At 40.2% G+C, this 17855-nt stretch overlaps 1 protein-coding gene across 1 annotated transcript in view; it reads right to left on the bottom strand.

Annotated features, from left to right (window-relative positions):
- Positions 1 to 15303, bottom strand: part of RAB40B (RAB40B, member RAS oncogene family) — a 29138-nt gene extending 13835 nt beyond the window's left edge. Inside the window, exon 1 of the mRNA XM_010304293.2 lies at positions 14639 to 15303. Within this exon, the coding sequence (XP_010302595.2) occupies positions 14639 to 14780 (142 nt within the window). The 5' untranslated portion in view covers positions 14781 to 15303. The remainder of the gene's footprint in view (positions 1 to 14638) is intronic.
- Between the last annotated feature and the right edge of the window lie 2552 nt (positions 15304 to 17855).

Raw genomic sequence — 17855 nt, forward strand, 5'->3', positions numbered from 1 at the left:
AGCAGTCATACTGAAGCTATCACTGCAGCTTCCACTTTGTTCAAAATATTATGAATTAGAACAATATTGAGTGCTTGAAGAGGGGAAAACCAGAAGTAGGAGCAGATTAACTGAAGACATCCAGATGATGCAACATTGAGAGCTATTGATAATGGTTTTAAATACATGAGCTTCTAAAACATGAACAAGACCAACTAACAAAACCCCATCATTTGTCACATACACAGGCTATATAATTTATTCCAGTACAAAGAGAACAGAATATACAGGAATCCTTGCTGTAAAGGAATTTTGTTCAAATCTCACTACATCACTCTTTTGTTATAAAACATGATTTTTTCCAGGCCAAGTTAAGGCAGCCAAACTGGAATTAAGAACAGATTTCAGGCTCTTTGTCTCCAAATTACCTGTCAGCCATTTCATGCTATCATAATCAGAATTTAGAAATTTCATCATGTCATGAACCAAAAAATCTCCAAAATATGATCTGAGGGACATAGCTCAGCATAACTTCTATCAGAAAGCAGGAATATCTCCTAAACAGTATTGGAGATAGATTGAGATAGGATTGTTATTGACTGGTAGGAATTGTTAGCCAAAGGGCTTTTTTTATAGTTATTTAAAGCCAATAACATCAGATTATGAGTTTAAGAGTGGATGTGGATCACTGTTCCCTACACTGGGAAAGGAACACACACTCTTGGCAGGAAACTAACATCAGCACACCTAGCTTTACAATTTCCCCTCTTGTGTCTCTTTGCAACAGAACTCAACACACAAAAAAATAACATTAATAAATTCCCAGTTTATAGTAATTGTTACTATCAAACAGCAACAGTATTTTAAAACAGCTCTTTTCTACTTAAGATTTGCATTTTATAAGAAGAATTGCCCTCAATTTTTAGCCCATTTAGTATCAAAGTAAAAGATGACCATAACCTAGCACCAATGAATTTGACTTAGAAATTAACCTCATTATACGTACAGGGGAAGAAAAAATAAAATTCTTCTATGACACCATCTTCTCACTGCTGCTGTTCATCAATTCCTGTAAGAGCTGGATTCTAAGAAGAGTTCTTTTGCATATCTCAGGCATGTTGTTAACAAGCATCCTATCATTCTAAAAAACTTGGTTACACTATTTTCAAAGAACGTCAGCTCTCAAGGGAGGCCTCATCATTCACAATCCCACCTCCAGGCTCCTTGCAATTAAATCAAGTTTCAAACATGATTCTTTGTTTCATCATCTTTGAGGTACACATGCATCCCAAGCAACAGCTATGATGTGGTGCTCTGTATATCCATGGAAAGGGCAGCGAAGGGAAGCTTGGCCAGGCTAAGACAACTGATGCCCCTAAAAAACTGGAATCAATTTTTATATAAGAGTTGATTGTCCAATATTTTCAGTGCTTGTGGATATCCTCATGGCATAAGAATTCTTTATGATAAAGCTTTAACAGTGGGGGTCAAATCATCCTGCTGCATGAGGAAAAGAAGAAGGCAGGGTATTTTTTTTTTTTTTTTTTTAAATTTTACAAACCAAGAAAGAAATCGAATGCAGCCATGCAGAACTTGCACTTACTTGTATCTTAAACGCTAGGTTTGAAATATGGCCAGAATCTGGAAGGAAGAATGGCTTCAAACCTACCATAAAATATTAAAACCAGATGCAGTATTTCACATTTTACAATATTTTCCAAAAGAGAACAATGACCTTTTATGTCTTGACACTTCATTACCAGTAAACCAGTTCAAAAATACTTGGCATGAGAAGAATCACAAGAACATTCAGCCACCGTTATTCTGAGCTATAGGCCTAAGAACTCACTGAGAACAGTTGCAAACCTCTCCAAAACTTCCCTAAGCTTTAAATGAAGTCTCAAATAAATGATTCTTAAGAATTAAACAAACACTTTCAGTTAAGCATATCAATATATCATAACAATTAGAAAAATCAGAATTGTGTGATAAGCATATTCCCGTATATTATGAAATAGTAAGTAATACTTAGGATAAATGGCAAGATATAATCAAGGCTTACAAATAAACAATCTGAAAAGCCTACTCCAGGATGCCATCAATACTCCCACAAGTCACAGCAGGATTTGTCACCAAGTGTAGTAAAAGAAAAAAAAAAAGTAGATAATTTTGCACCTCACGAAGCACTGCTTGTTAAAAGCAGAAAAAAGATGACTTGAGAAATAATTCTTTGAGCTGAACAAGTAATGAATTCTGTCATTACAATGTACTGAAGATCAGAGTGGGAATTCACAACAAGTAGGTGTAAGTGTAATAATTTTGCTTTAAAGATGCCAGAGCAAAATTCATATCATTATTGAAAATTTTCTGTGGCTTAAAGGCTATCATCCAGAAAAGTTACAGCCTCATTCCCAAAGCACAGATACTCAAAGAGGAAGAGCTTTCAAACTAACCTCCAAACCAAGCATCAGAAGACCAACTGCACTTCTTAAATTTAAAATTCCAAGTGAAACACATGCTGCAGTAAAATGGGCTTTAGAGATAACGTTACCATTAACTCAAGGAATTCCCAAGTCATGAGCTATCTTCAGGACATATACTTCCATTAGGAAAAATGAAGGAAATTAAGTCTGGCTTGGATTATGCTCCCATTTTTCCCCTCTTCTCCTCCCCAACTATTCCAGAAAAAGAGTTGCCAAAATTATCACTGTACTCCTTTTCCAGGACAAAAAATTAACACAAAATGCTAGCAATCTTTCTTAGGATTTCCAGGAGAAAGACAGACTATACATTACTGATACTGGTAAGTTCTTGTTCCACTCATGGAGCAATCTCAGCAGGTCATCTAGATCAATCTCCTGCTCAAAACAGGATCAGATATGAGGTCTGGAGACTGCATAACCTCTCTGGGCAACCTCGACTGTCTTCATGGTAAAAAAGTTTTTCCTCTTACCCATTCTGAACCTCTCTTGCTTCCACTTACACCAGTTGTCTCCTACCCTCCCACCACGTACAAAGCCTCCCTCTGTCCTCTTGATGACCTCCTCATGGGTACCAGGAGGCTGCTCTCAGCTTACCCCCTCAAAAGATCTCTCTTCTCCAGAGAGGTGACTCATTAGTCTGTGGCCACACTTCATTTAAATTGTTAGAACTGCAGACTTTTCTTTACTCAGAAACTGCATAGTTACTTCTCACGTAGTCTTCTGCAGTGAACTACCCTGTCTTGCAGATGTTGAAGACAAATACAGTGTAGATTGATGAGTGAGCCTGCCCATAATACTATAGCTCTCAAACAGTACAGAATTAAACTTCTGTTTGGAGACAAAACCTAGAATTTATATTGAAAAGTTATTACACCACATGTATTCTTGGACTCTAGAATATTCCTGCTCCAAGACTAACATCATGCTAAAAGGAACTGTGATTCTTGTCTGAAGTGAAAAAGAAAATCAATTTAAAAGTTTAGAGGTTATGAACTTGTTTAAAATTCCATTTATCGTGCTTCTAGTTTATGTAAGTACGTGTTCAAGTTAAACCACAACGTGCTAATTCAGAAATGGTTTGAAAAGTCAAGGTTGTGCTTTACACAAACTTCACTTAGCATATTTACCGAAGCAAACATACAGAAAGATTAGAAAAACAGAGTCCTCAGTGATTGAGATCATGCACTGTGAATAGGGATTGCTAAAACAATTAGAAAATAAATATATGTATCCAGATATCCACATTAAAGATTTTGCACCACAAGTCTCTCCTCATACTGACTCAATCATTCCACTGAACGCATCAGCTACGTGAGCGTCTTTCCCTCAGTCTAGTCTTCAGAGAGTATTAAAAAGGCTGCCAGACCTGCTGGGTCTCTTCTGGGTTTTCCAGCTGGCAGTTTCATATTTCATGCTCTTAAATATCCCGTTTTAAGGCACTGCATAAAGTCAGCTTGCAAACAAAGTATAAGGGCACAGGAGATACATTAACATATCACTGTCCCTAAAATTTTGAATGGATGAGTTATTTTGATTTGAAACCTATGGACTAAAATCCCCCCTCCCTTCTTTTAATTAAACTGTGTTTTTTTTAAGAATAGTTTGTGTTTCATCCAAACATCTATAATGGCTTGTTCTCCATCAAAATGGGCAAATTAAGTATAAAATCCTCAAATACACTTATGGCTGCTTCCTCAATATATTTTTTCAGAGTACATCAGCATTCTTTGCTATTTCAGCTTTGCACATGTGGGACCACGAGGAAACCTGTGTTGGTAAGGTCAAGGTAGTGCTCTTTGCATGAAGTCGTAGCCCAGAGGAAAAATGAGAGCAACGGCGGGAGCGTAACAGTGAGCTACTAACTGCCAAGTTGGGCTCAACATACATAACGTAAGAACGGGGTAAATACAGAGGTAAAATCTGAATCGTAAGCCTGGAACACACCACACTAAACAAATTACGGTTATTAAATACAAGTGACTGGACTGCATTTGAAAGTGTAAAAGATCAGCTGGAAGCTGCAAGAAAGATCCAGGGCAAGTGTGTCACTCTTGGACCGCAGCTCACTTCTAAACGTTGTCACGTGTTCAGTCTCCTCGACAGTTACATCTGCACATGCATGGGACTTTAACTAGCCATATATTACGAATAACTGGAACTTTTAAATAAATAGGCTATCTTCTTCTGCTCCAAGAATGAAAGTATTTTTACAAAACACATTTCTCCAGAGTTTTGTGTACTGAAGTACACTTAAAGAATATGCACTATTTTAACAAACACAATTAAAACAGGTGTTTATGGTATTGGGAGTTTATGTTACAGGAACATGAAGCCAAGACCCAAAAATAAGTTATTGGAGGAAACTCTGGACAGTTTGATTTTTGCATCAGTCAACATCTTATTTTACAGTTGTGGTTTTGGGGGGATTCCTAGCAGTCCAGAAGCATCTCTACACTAATCAATATTGAATGTTTCAAAGGAAGTCACAGAATTCCACTTACTCTAGAAAAGATAAACAAAATGCATAGCAAAATGGTTTCTTCATATAAATTAGGAAAAAGCCATAGAAATTTGTAAGTACAATTATTAAAAAAGAATACATAGATCAGCCATTTTCATAAATGAAGTAGTTGCAAAGAATTCTCAATTTCCAAATCTTGGATTAGGAAGGTTGGATGGTGCATGAGGGAAAACAGACCTCAGAAAGCAGTCAGGTTTGCATGTTCTTCCTAAATGGGATCTCTGGTACCATTTTTAACAGAGTGTTAGGTTAAATGAACTCAAGATGACACTTTTTATGTTCCCAACTTAAAAGTAAGTCACTTTTTAAAACGCATGGAAATCTCCATTCCAGAGATTCTTATTGTAGTTACTCCACTTCTGCATATTAAACTACCAGGTTCTACTTTGAAATCCAACTTCTCACAAATAATTTTAATGTCCAAGGTAAGTCTGGAGTAACACAGCCTTGGCTCTCCTGGCTTCCTCGTGCTCACCAGCTATTGCTTAATCACCTCCATCTTCTGACACCACTTGTTGATTTCACACAGTGTTTTCATATCAGCACCCTTCAATGGCAAATCCCACGCAACAAAGAAAAATAGCAAAGCTGTTACACTGGCTTTCAGCTTAGCACAAGACTACATCGCAGAAACAATAAATAGCTTCCCTGCTTCTGACAACAAACAAAATATTTAATCTTCACTGTTTATATGCCTACAGAACAGCAAAACATTACTGACTTAAGAGAAATGTTTCTGTACGATTGTAAGTGTGTTTTCACTGCTAGGTCCTACCTGTCCTTCCCCCAGTTGGGGAAAAGCTGCTCTTCCGTCCTATAGAGGATTCTCACCTTGCCTTGAGCACAGTTCAGAGATTTGGTTCAGCCGATCTGAACATTTCATGAACCACAGTACGTTCCACTTCCTTAGAGATTTATATCCTTTAGGATTCAAAAAACCTCCTGTAAAGAATCACTGATCAGATCCAGTAATTCTCAGCTGAACACAGCACATATATTCCCTTTACCAATATGCAGAGTAACAGTCTAATTAACATATCAAACAAGAATGTAATTATACCAAAAGCAGGTATGTACTACATTAAAGCCTTAAGGCAGCTATTCTTCAACACACTGTGTCACTTTGCACAGCTCGTTCTTGATACTTTCTCTTTCCTGCTTATCCCACCCAGCTGAAAAAGCATACCCTTAGATGCTTCAAACTAAGGCATGTAAAGATGTGAGCAAGGTTAATTTCTGGACCTTTAAACTCCCTCCATTCCTGGGCAGAAATGACATCCTAACTTTGTAGTAATTAGTTTTCTAGCTTCCCATAGATCTGAGTGATATTTTAGATACATAAACAGCTGTTGTGAACACCAATATTTCTTGGACTTTGCCCTGAGTAGGTACTAAATTACAGTCAATACTGACATTTTATCTTACCTTTCTGAAAGACTGGACACTAAAAAAAGAGCGTATGTCGATAAATCAGTGTTTGATCTATGTCCTGGTTTTGGCAGGGATAGAGTTAATTTTCTTCCTAGCAGCTGGTACAGTGCTGTGTTTTGGATTTAGTATGAGAATAATGTTGATAACACACTAATACTTCAGTTGTTGCCAAGCAGTCAAGGACTTTTCAGCTTCTTACACTGCCCTGCCAATGAGAAGGTGGAGGGTGCCCAAGAAGCTGGGAGGGGACACGGCCAGGATAGCTGACTCAAACTGTCCCAAGGGATATTCCATACCATATGACGTCATACTCCGTATATAACTGGGGATTTAGCTGGGAGGCAGCGTGGCTCAAGAACTAACTGAGCATCAGCTTCAGGTGGTGAGCAGTTGTGCTATGCCTTACTTGCTTTGTATATTCTTTTATCATTATTATTTTCCTTTTCTGTCCTATTAAACTGTCTTTATCTCAACCCACAAGGTTTATCTTTTTTTCAATTCTCTCCCCCATCGCACCATGGGCTGGGGGGGGGGGGGAGTGAGCGAACAGCTTTCTGGTTGTTTTAGCTGCCTGCTGGGTTAAACCATGACAATCTGGAACAGCTTCGCTTACCTGATGAACTCGCAGCTGTAACTGGAGTATTTGACCACTTAGCTTGCCCAGAGCATACTTCTATATTACAACACATCAAGACATAAAGGAAAGGAGCAATTATTTGTATAGGTGTGTTCCTCTATATCAATAGAGGTAGATGTGGATAAAAAAAGCATAGCAAACTCAAACCAAACTTGTGTGGTGTATTACATTCAAGATGATCCTTAAACAAAACCAGCACGACTAACACTAGCCCAAGTCAAGTATCTTGTGTAAATATTGCATTAGTTTCATATTTTTGGTCTCATATTAAACAAAATTCAGAAGAGCTGAATAAAATGGGATACAAATAAAACATTTAAAGTTAGCCAATTTCTATATTCCTAATCCCATTGTCTATTCTTGTTTAGCTCCCAGAACAAAAACAAATTTACAGCAATATGTAAATGTAATTTAACCAACATATTGGATAAAACTTAATCCTGGCACAGGCAAACACAATTTTGGTTAGGCTAAAGCAGCTTAAAAGGACTCAATTACCTTGAAGTCTGATCACTTTTCAAAATAACCTGGACTTTGTCTTTCATGTTGCATGCTTGTCTGGGAACCTCACAGTAATTTTGTTTTCACAGTCACTTTCCCACTCCCTCATATCTATGAAAAAATAGCAGGGGGCATGGGGAGACACCAGTAGCCCAAGGGAAACTCAGACAGACAGTACATAGTGCTACTGAATGCACACGAGGAAGACAAAGAAGTAAGCAAGCTATTGCTGCAGTCTCTTGCCACAACAATCTAAAGTATTACTTGTAGCAATAGCAGATATCAAATTCAGACAAGTGTGTGCAGGTTGGTTTTAGGCAGGAATCTGAAAAACATTTGTCTGATACTACAATTGCAAGGCTTCTTCACTCTGAAACTGTACAATACAATAATAAGCTTAACCAAAATTTAGGTGTTTTCTTTGGTCTTTTTTTGTGGTCGTTGAATAAGGCTTATTAAGAAACATAAAGCCCAGTTACTGGAAAAGAACAAGGTAAACAAATATATGGTTTGAATATGTGCATGCATACACAGTTCTGATTTTTTTCCCCTCCAATATTGTTGGGAGAGGAGAGAGCTAAGAGGAGAAACAATTTAAACCTATTGATTAAGTGGGTTTCAAAACCTCACTGTAAGATGACCTAGTATCTGTCCTTCATGAAACTGAGACAGTAACACTTTTTGACCATGAGATGGATGTAAGTACATGACACTTGCGTTGCTAAGCAGTACTAAACCAAAGAAATATTATTATTAATATATTAAACTGAAGAAAAATGGCCGAGTAGAAGAAAGTGTGCAATAAAGCAGAACTAATTTTATGAAAGGTTTGAAGAAACATATGGAAAACCACACACTGCCAAGCAGGCCCAGGATTTCTATTCCTCTATTAAATCAAGCAAGGTGAATATTCATTGTTTCAACAGCTGTGCAAGATCAGCTAACAAATACAAAACCCAACATTGACTGACTGACCTGACAGGAAATGCTACAGTATCCTTTACCACATTGTTTATGAAGAATATGGAAAAAGAGGTAAAAAAAGGTGACAGTCAAGCATGCTGCCATGTATCAGGGAAGAAAACATGATGTAATGTTCTCATGAGGCGGGCAATTCTTAGCCTGATGAAGTTAGCATAAGACTCCAAACTTGAGATTTGGGGATGGGGGAAAGGCACACAAATGGAACCAAATAACAAAACCAATCTGAATTAGACCATAAGCGTGTATTTATTTATTACAGAATGGAAAGTATCTGTCATAAGTAAGGCAAGAGCAAAGGGAATTGGATCAAACCAGGATCCACATTTTCTGATCTACTGACTGCCTATTAAGAATTGCTACTCCACAGTGCTATCACCTGGAAGAGACAAAATACTGTTATAGGTGGTGGAAAAAGGGAGAATGATTTATATTCTCTTTTAAACACAGTGAAAGGGGAAGAGTAAGCACAGAGTGGGTAGCAATTTCTGTTTACTGAACTTTCTTCACATGCAGTATATAATACAATTTAAAATTAATATAGTCTTTCAGCAGTAAGCACAGCTCTTGTAAGGTAACACATTAAAGGGGTAGTCATAACTAACATGTTTAGAGTAGGATCTGTTACTGCTTTACAGACTCATCCCAAAATAGGTTAGATGGCCTATTTGAAGCAACTATTTCTTTCCACCAATGCCATGGAAGCCTACAGTAATGAGATAAGACACATAGTGTCTTATAGGCATTTAAACTTGGCATATGAAATTAAATCTCACCTGATTTTCCTTGTACAAGAATGTAGTTTAAATCCTTTTAAACTGAGATCTATGGGTGTACAACTAGATTGTAACAAAATTCAAGGGGGAAAAAAATTCACACCTATTCAACCTTTTAGGAAAACTTACTTCATGACAGCTAAGAGTGATCAATTTTTGCTCTCCTTGTCCTGTGAGAAAGTCTAGTCTATTTATAGGCGAGCATAATTAACCTCAAAAGGTGTTTATTTACTTACAGACACTGGTGCTCAGCAACTTTAAAGAACTCTTCTGCTGGAGAAATACTAATAGAATGGACTGAAGATTGTCCCTAAAAGCTGGTGCTATGTGCAAAAAAAAACACAAAAACACAGAACTGTAATGATGTTACCATTAGTTTCTATTGCAATCTTTAGATTATGTTGTGTTTAGGACAATGTAATGGCTTCAGAATAAGTCAGTGATAAGCAACCCATCCAATTCATTATTATACCGGTAGAAAAAGAAAACAATTTTATTTCCCCTTCCTTTCAGCCAAGTAACATTTTCAAAAACACAGTTTTATGAAGACATAACAGAGAAACTTAACATCAAATCTTTGTGCTAAGACTTTTACCTCCATTAGTTCTGTATTTTGTCTTGTCGGAGGTGAGGGGAGGCAACCACAGCTCAGAAATCCAAGTCTTTTAATTTCTCACATTAACAATATTTCCTATTGTTTCCTTACTTTAGTTAGGGCCCATTCCCTCCTCTTTACACCAAAGAATAGCTTTGATCTGTGTATTAAGTTATCAGGAAGAGACACCATGAACTCTAAGTTTGTCTGCTAGGATGCGAGCAGCCAACAGCTACCCCAGTCTAAACGCTCCCTGTGGATAAGGTAATCTGGCTCGCCCCATTAAGCTCTGTTTGGGGTTGGGCCATTCAAGCTTCAGGCCTGCATTCTAACCACTTAGCAATCAAGACAACCACTTATTAACACCCACAAACTATTACACACCAGGATCTTTTCAGACATTCAGATAAGACAACCAATACCCCAGTGAAGTTCTCAATCTAGGGGCAGACAGAATTTATGGGAAGACAACTGTGATATGAGCTTAGGAGGATACGAGAAGGTAGCTAGGCAAGAACGGATGAGAGACAATGTGACAGTTTAAACCTGATGTTCCCGCAAGAAAAGGAGTAGGAGTACACAGGTTTGAACAATAATCCCTTTCAGTCCCTGTGTCAAGCAATCACACTGCAAGCATATCTTAGTATGAAAGCAAAACCAGAATCCAGCTGAATAAAAATCTATTAGGGCTAAACATCAAAATATTTGTCTACCTAGTGACAGCACATCTAAGGTATTATGTTCTAGTCTAGAAGCAATTATTTCCTCTGAGTTTATTCTGATGAGAAATTAACAATGCTTAAAAGCAAAATTTCTGCAGCTCTCTAGAAGATAATTTTTGTGCAGTTTTTCTTACCAGGTTAGAGACCAAGTGTGTCCAATTTATTGTAATTTCAGTTTTGAGCAAGATGTGGGAGAAGTATAAAGGCAGGTTACCCAGACAACTAACCTTACTGCCTACCTGCCTATCTCCAGGATAACTGCTTTCTAAATTATCTCTATGAATCATGCTCACCAATGCATCTTCCATGACAGTCCTTACTTCGTTATGTTAGTAAAGCTTCTTCCCTTCCTGTTTCCAACCCAGAGACCTTTGGTCATTAAGAAAAATTCAGAGACGAAGAGATTGTACTCCTTAATAGCTGAACTATGCCAAATGCTTTCAAATCACAGCTTGTGGACCAGCAGCAGCTTGCAGGGACTTGACTGATCACACAATGCTGGCTTTCCTTCCCATCTCCAGATTTCATATCATTTTTGTGTCCTGACAAAAAATAGTAAGACATATGACTGCCATTATTTTCCTGGGAATGAGAAAGATGGCAGATTTATTTTTGAATAGTTAGAAAGTGCCTGTGGAAAAATTAATTTGTCATTTATACAATTAAAGTTTGAGCCCATAGAGTTGAGATGAGACAGTTACGTAGCTGCACATAAAGCCTTCAGGAATATGACTAGAAAAAACCCAAAAAACGACACCCCCACACACACTTTTCTAGTCAACTCCAGGTTTTATTTTACCTTCATTCTTCTTGTCTGCTTAACTGTCTTTGATGCTGGTGAAAACAACAACCAAAAGCCCCTTGATTCTTCTTTCCTGATGAGTCCATCCTCATGCTGTCTTTCTTCCATGTCTCTTAATATCCCATGGGGTTCATTTAGATTCTCTTCCCTCCCAAAGGAGGGGTCACATTCTGTTCGCCTCATTCTTCTCTGTATTTCCTTTATAAATAATCTGTCTCTCTACTTCTTAGCACATTGCAATGCATTTTAGTGATACCTCCTATTGTTTAGCAAAAGGACCCTATACCAAAGCTAAATTCTAACTTTGTTTCCTCAACTCTAATGCACTGCTGTCCTTTCTGAAACCCAGCCCTGTACCTTTAGGGTCATGTTTCCATTTTATCCACACAATTGGTAAGCTCCCTGAACAGCTGGTCTTATTCAAGGCCTCATCTATCCTTCATCTTGATCACCTTTTGTAGCTCATTCTTTCCAAACTTCTCAACATTCATACTCCCACCTTCAGTTTACTGAATTTCAGCAGTGGGAGTAACCTCTTTCCCATCGCAGTAAACATAAAATTCTGTCTCTCTTGCACATACAAATTTAAACAACTGCCCAAATTCCCATGTTTCATCACATTAACTTGTTTGTTCTCATTTTCAAGGCCCTTCAGTGCTCTTCCTCTCTCTCCTCAATTGCTCTTGTCTTTCACCACATCACCTCTCTCCTCTTCCATTGTAGTCTCAAAGCTATTCCCTTTCATCAAGCTCCACAACAAGGTTTTGTCATTTCAAAGCTTACATACATGGCACATTTTGACAGGATCTATCATACCACTAGGCTTTCTCTTTCCAATTCAGAGACCTAGCTGGCATTATGAAAGTGGTAGATCCTAGCAGTTAACTAAGGACTTGAAAATGGTGAAAAAGTCAGTGTTTATTGAGCTTTTTAATCAAGTTAAATGAGTCATAATACCAACAGGATGTTTAACTCTATCCCTCTCCCTGCATCTCTATTTTCACAGTCCCTGAGCCTGCACGGATTCCTCACAGCTGCATCCTACGCAGCCACACTCAAATGATGTAGGAAAGGCTGAGGGGATACAGACAGAGAAAGAATATTGGATACAGACCACCAAAGAAACTGAGCAGCTTACATGCAGTGTTCAAAAGTATTTCAAGTTTGATACATTCAAGAACATTATAAATTCAAGAGAAGATGAAAGTTTTTATGAACTTTCATGGTTAAAATCCTTAAGTGAGATTAGACAGTATGATTGTGTAAACACTGAGGCTCAGTACGTACAAAAATTCTTAAGTATGACAGTAGTTGCATAAAATTAAAAATCAGATTATATTCCTTCCACATTTTACGACTATGCCATCCGTTGTATCTGCCCTCCTCTTGTAATTCATATCCCTCTCTTCAGGCATGCTCATCTTTTTAGGGCTAAGAACTTCTTTCAGTCTCTGAAACAGTGGCTTTTGCATAGCAGGGTTTGTGAGGTCTTGAATTACCATATTTGCCTAACCTTGTATAGTTCAAATTGATAAATACCCTGGTGAAGAGACTACAATCCATGAAATACCGCATAAAACTTACAACCTTGTATATATACATTTTGAAGTTATCAGTAGCGATGAAGAATTTCCAAGCTGCATTTTAAGTACTTGCGAAATAATTCAAAAAGAGTATTTGTATTTCTTCGCTGTCAAGAAATCTATTAACAGAGTTACAGTGTTAGCCACACAATTTAAATATTTTTTAAGAGCAAAAACACAAGCATCACAAGACTTACATGCAAGAGTCTGAAGACTGATGAGCTGGGGAGCGGGTCAAACATTTTCTCTCTGTTACATCAAGATACATTGGAGACTAAAGTGCTCTTTCAGTGTAAGAATTTATAAACTAGATTGTGTACACAGAACAGAGCCAGACTAGGCTCACTCTCCCTAAGCCTTCTGTCTTTTTTCTCTAACCACCTGAAGAGCACAAAGGGTAAACACACCACAACATCCCAAGGAGTAATTTAACAAAAATTATTAAGCAAACATCTTAAAATGTACATTGATACCTTCAAGGTACAGTCTGACTCATAAGCAATGGTACAGAGAACTCTCCTCCTCCCTCTGGTTCTTCATCATGAATCAGTACTATGAACTCAACATAATAACAGATCTGAAGTCAGTGTAAAGCCTTCTAGTGAATTAACAAGTCACACTTATACTGGCAGTAAATTAAAGCAGTGGGTAATTTGACAAGATAATTTGCTTTTTAGTATGCCACATGATAGATTTGCATGAGGGGAAAAAAAGAAATGAAACTAGAATATGTTCTAGGCAAACAAGATTGGGGGAGTGAAAAGAGGAGAATGCGAGGGAAGGAAAATAGAAATGCTCTTTTCCTTGAGCCATTAGTTCAGTTTTAAATCAGTCTGCAATGTTCACAACTCCCTATTCTGCGGACAGAATATATCTGGCATGGATGAGGCTCTTCAGTCTTGCCCTTTGAAAAGCTTAAGTGAAAGAACATACTACAAATGTGAACCTTGATCTTAAAGGGCTACTCTCCGGATATTAAGAGCATGACAGTGAAAAAGAGGGAGAAAGAAAAATATCTCCTTTTCTGCTCTTCCAGTGAAAGCAGTTTCACAGCAAATATCTTTGTTGTTTAACAAAGATTCTTTACTAGAAAAAACATTTTTATTAGTATTTCCCTTTAATCACTGATGATAACAGAAAAATAACTGCTTAGGAAGATAAATCCTATCATCACCTTGATCAATACACTCTGTGTATTAAGGCATTTCTCTTAAACTTGAGCTCCAAAAACAGTTTTGCACATGAGATCACCTGCATGGGATTTTAAACCCTGACAACAATTCCACCTCCTTTCTGAAAACTACGTACAGTAAAATATCATTCAGCATGCCTTTGCCTGCACCCTTTTCCTCCTTTGGTACTACCTGGGAGCTCCATAAATCAGCAGGAACCTGCAGAAGCAGCTGTTTCCATCTATTGATCCAGCTATCTTAATTTCCCAGCCCGCGAAATTGGCAGCACTAAACGGTGGGTGGCTTTCGCCTCCTGCCTCGCCACGGGTCTGGATCCCGAGAGCCCGGCGTGCTGCAGGGCGTTTGTGCCTGCGGCGGTGGGAAAAGGGGAGCAGCGGGGTGATGGGCAGACTGGCCCCACAGCTGGGCTGGCTCCCGCGGGGGATGCAGCTTACCCATGTGGTACCCGTAGGGCGACTCGGTGGCTCCGTCCTGCAGGCTGGCCAGGATCTCCCCCTTGCCCACGTCGCTGTCCCCCACCAGCAGGAATTTCAGCAGGAAATCGTAGGCTTTCACCGGGCTGCCCACGTGGCTCATCCTCCTCGTCGCTCCCCCCCGCCAGCCTCCGCGACCGATCAGCTCCCGCGGCCCATCCCGGGGCCCGGGGGGGCCAGGTCACCGCGGCGGGCAGCGGCGCGGGCAGGCAGCGGCATGCCCGGCGCCCGCGGGGGGAACGGCGTGAGGCGGCGGCGCGGTCCCGTCACGGCAGCGGGGGCAGCGTCCGCCGCACCATCCCTCGCCGCGGCCGGAGCGGGGAGGTTCTCGGGGCGCGCCTCCTGCGGCGACGGGAGGCGGCGGTGTCAGCGGCAGCGCGAGTCCTGTCGTGACAGAACGAAGGCTACCGTCTCTTCCGACGGAGGGCCCGACTCTTTTCTCCCCGCGGGGTGCTCGGCGCTGCCCGGGAACGCGAAGGAGCAGCAGGGCGGGCAGCGGGGCAGCCGCGGGGGCTCCGTCCCGCTCCTCTACCTGCCGCCCCGACCGCGGGCTCTCAGCGCGGCGCCACGAAGCTCCTCTCACGCCACGGCTGAGCCTGCCCGCCGCCGCGGCGCTCTGACAGAACAGCGAGCCCAGCCCCCGAGCCCCACTATTGGGCGGTTCGTTTCCGCCCCCGCCCTCCTCAGCATTCATTGGCGCGCTGAAACGATAGCCCCGCCCCTCCCCTTCTCTGAGGGACCTGTAACTCCGCCACATTCGGCTATTGGTGCGACAACAGAGCACTAGCCCCGCCCTCCTCGGCTTCCATTGGGGGAAGGCAAACCTCGACCGCCCCCTTCCTCGTGTTCACAGCGTGACACAGCGGCTCAGTTGCTAGGGGCCTCCAAAGGCGGCCATTGGTTCTCTCCCCCATCAATCACACTTAGCCCCCACCTCCCCGCTGGAGGGGAGCGGTTTGCCTGAAGTGGAGTGGCGAGGCCGTGGGTTCGAGCCCCCACCGCTCCGACAGAGACCAGGACAGAACCCCTGTAACCACGGCTGCTGCGGGCTCCTCTCCCGGGTTTGAGTAACAAACGGCCCTAGGACTCAGGTAGGGTGGGGGGAAGCCTATGCAAGGTAATAGCAGGTCCTGGACAGGGAACACTCCTGGACTTTGCACCAGCCCCAAAAAGGAAACCACACAGCCCTCCTGCTCAAGGGAAGTCTCAGCCGTAGCTACGGACCTTGGAGGTCACTCACTCTGCACACCTTATTCTTGCTTTTGGGATATTCATAGCTGGAAGAGACACATTCTTTTTTCATCATATCCACACCAGCATTGGCTGGCTTTGCCCTCTCGCTATCCGCATTCAAATAGTACCGTGTATTTGTATGGAATGGAGATGAGAGTCGGCCGAGATGTCAGCGAGCCTGCGATTTCCTCCTGGTCCTGATATCCAGCCTGATGAGACAAGTGTGTAAAACCAAAAGCCTACCCCCTCTTATCAATACTGCAAAACATACACTAAAATGAAGTACGTAGGGAGCTGAAGGAAAGTGGTCATCTTTGGTGTAAATTCTTCTTATTTCTTCAAATTTGGTGTAAATGCTCACTTTTTGTGTGCCATTAAAATAATTTCAGCAGGTTTCTAAAACAAGGTGGGTGCATAAGTGCATCACCCAGTGAGAAAAACTGCAAGCGACTGAACAAAGACTTACAGGAAAATCTCATTTTTTAAACTTTATCCTAATGCATGTTTACTGCCAAAGCTCTACACTAGGCCCTTTATGACCTTCTTGTCATTTGCTTGTAGCATATATGCCAGAAAATATAATTTAAAAAAAATTATTCACAAAAATCTTGTTAGCCTTGAGTAATTCCCAAATATGAAGACAAAATTCAGCATCGCCAAACTGGTATAAAAATACATTTATATAGACAGATACACACATCATATATGCAGCTGTATGCACAAAGTATCACTCCATGTAAAAATGACAACTTCACCAAAGGTCTTTATGTCCTTGTTTTACTGGACGCCACCTCACACACACACTTTGCCCAAAGCATATGTAATTTAGAGTAAATAAATAAACCATACACATACAACTCACTCCACATTATCTGCAGCCAAACATAAGCCCTACATTGAAAGAGACACATCTATATATTTCTACTCAAAAGATATACAAAGTCCTTGACAAATAATGTCTGTTTGTATGGGTATGATGCAATGTCAATTTACGGGTCTCTTAAAAATAGTCTTAACATGCTTATTTTTATTTCAGGATTGCAAAGAAAGATGTGAACTCATGAGTATCATTGTATCATTCCTGGGTAATTTTAATCTGGTACAAAGAGAAGAGTACAGAGTGTCCTGTAGCATTCACCCATGGACGCAAAAGTGCCACATTCTCAGTGTCAAGGCAATTTTCCCTCTAGCATACTCACGCATCCCATAATTGCACCTCTATAATCCAGTCATCACTTTACGGAATCAAAGTCCTGTTGGAGGTAGGGAAGAGAACTTTGCAGCAATAAACTACAGTTTCACTGGTTCTAGTGTTTTACTGTAGAAGGTCTACATATAGAAAGAGAGACGTGCTCTTCTTCCAGATGCGTCATCTGTCAGAGCTTCTATTTCAGTTTTTAATTTGAGATAGGCTAAATGCAGTCGTCGTAGTCATTTGTACTTTTCCTGTGGAAGCAGCTTCTAGACAGCTGGAGTACAGCCCTGGGCACCAGGAAACTAGTGCTTTAATCCCAGTTCTAATGCAGACTTCCTTTACGAACTTGGCCAGCTTACTCAAATTCTTTCTGCCTCAGGTTTCCAGACCTATCAGAGCTATTTGCTGCATCTATTACAAAGGAGTGTCATGGAATTTTAACAACAAATTTCAGTGGAGTGCTTTGAGATGGTCTAAGGAAAATGCTGAAGTACAAACTAATCATTGTATCTTGCTTTACTGAAATTGTATGCTTGATTTTTCCCAAAGGTCACTAAGGAAGAGTGGAGAAAAAAATCCACGCATTTTCATAACAATAAACTTGGCAATTAAAGGTCATTTGCTCTTATTTTTACATTAAAAAATATGAAGAGTTTTCCAGTTGTTGAAAATGAAGAACTAATGCTTTTCAAATGTCTGTTCTGATGCCATAAATAGCAGAATTCTGGAATGTTTCCACCTTCCTGAGTA

This window comes from Balearica regulorum, chromosome 18, assembly GCF_011004875.1.
Source record: "Balearica regulorum gibbericeps isolate bBalReg1 chromosome 18, bBalReg1.pri, whole genome shotgun sequence".
Classification (NCBI taxonomy): Eukaryota; Metazoa; Chordata; class Aves; order Gruiformes; family Gruidae; genus Balearica; species Balearica regulorum.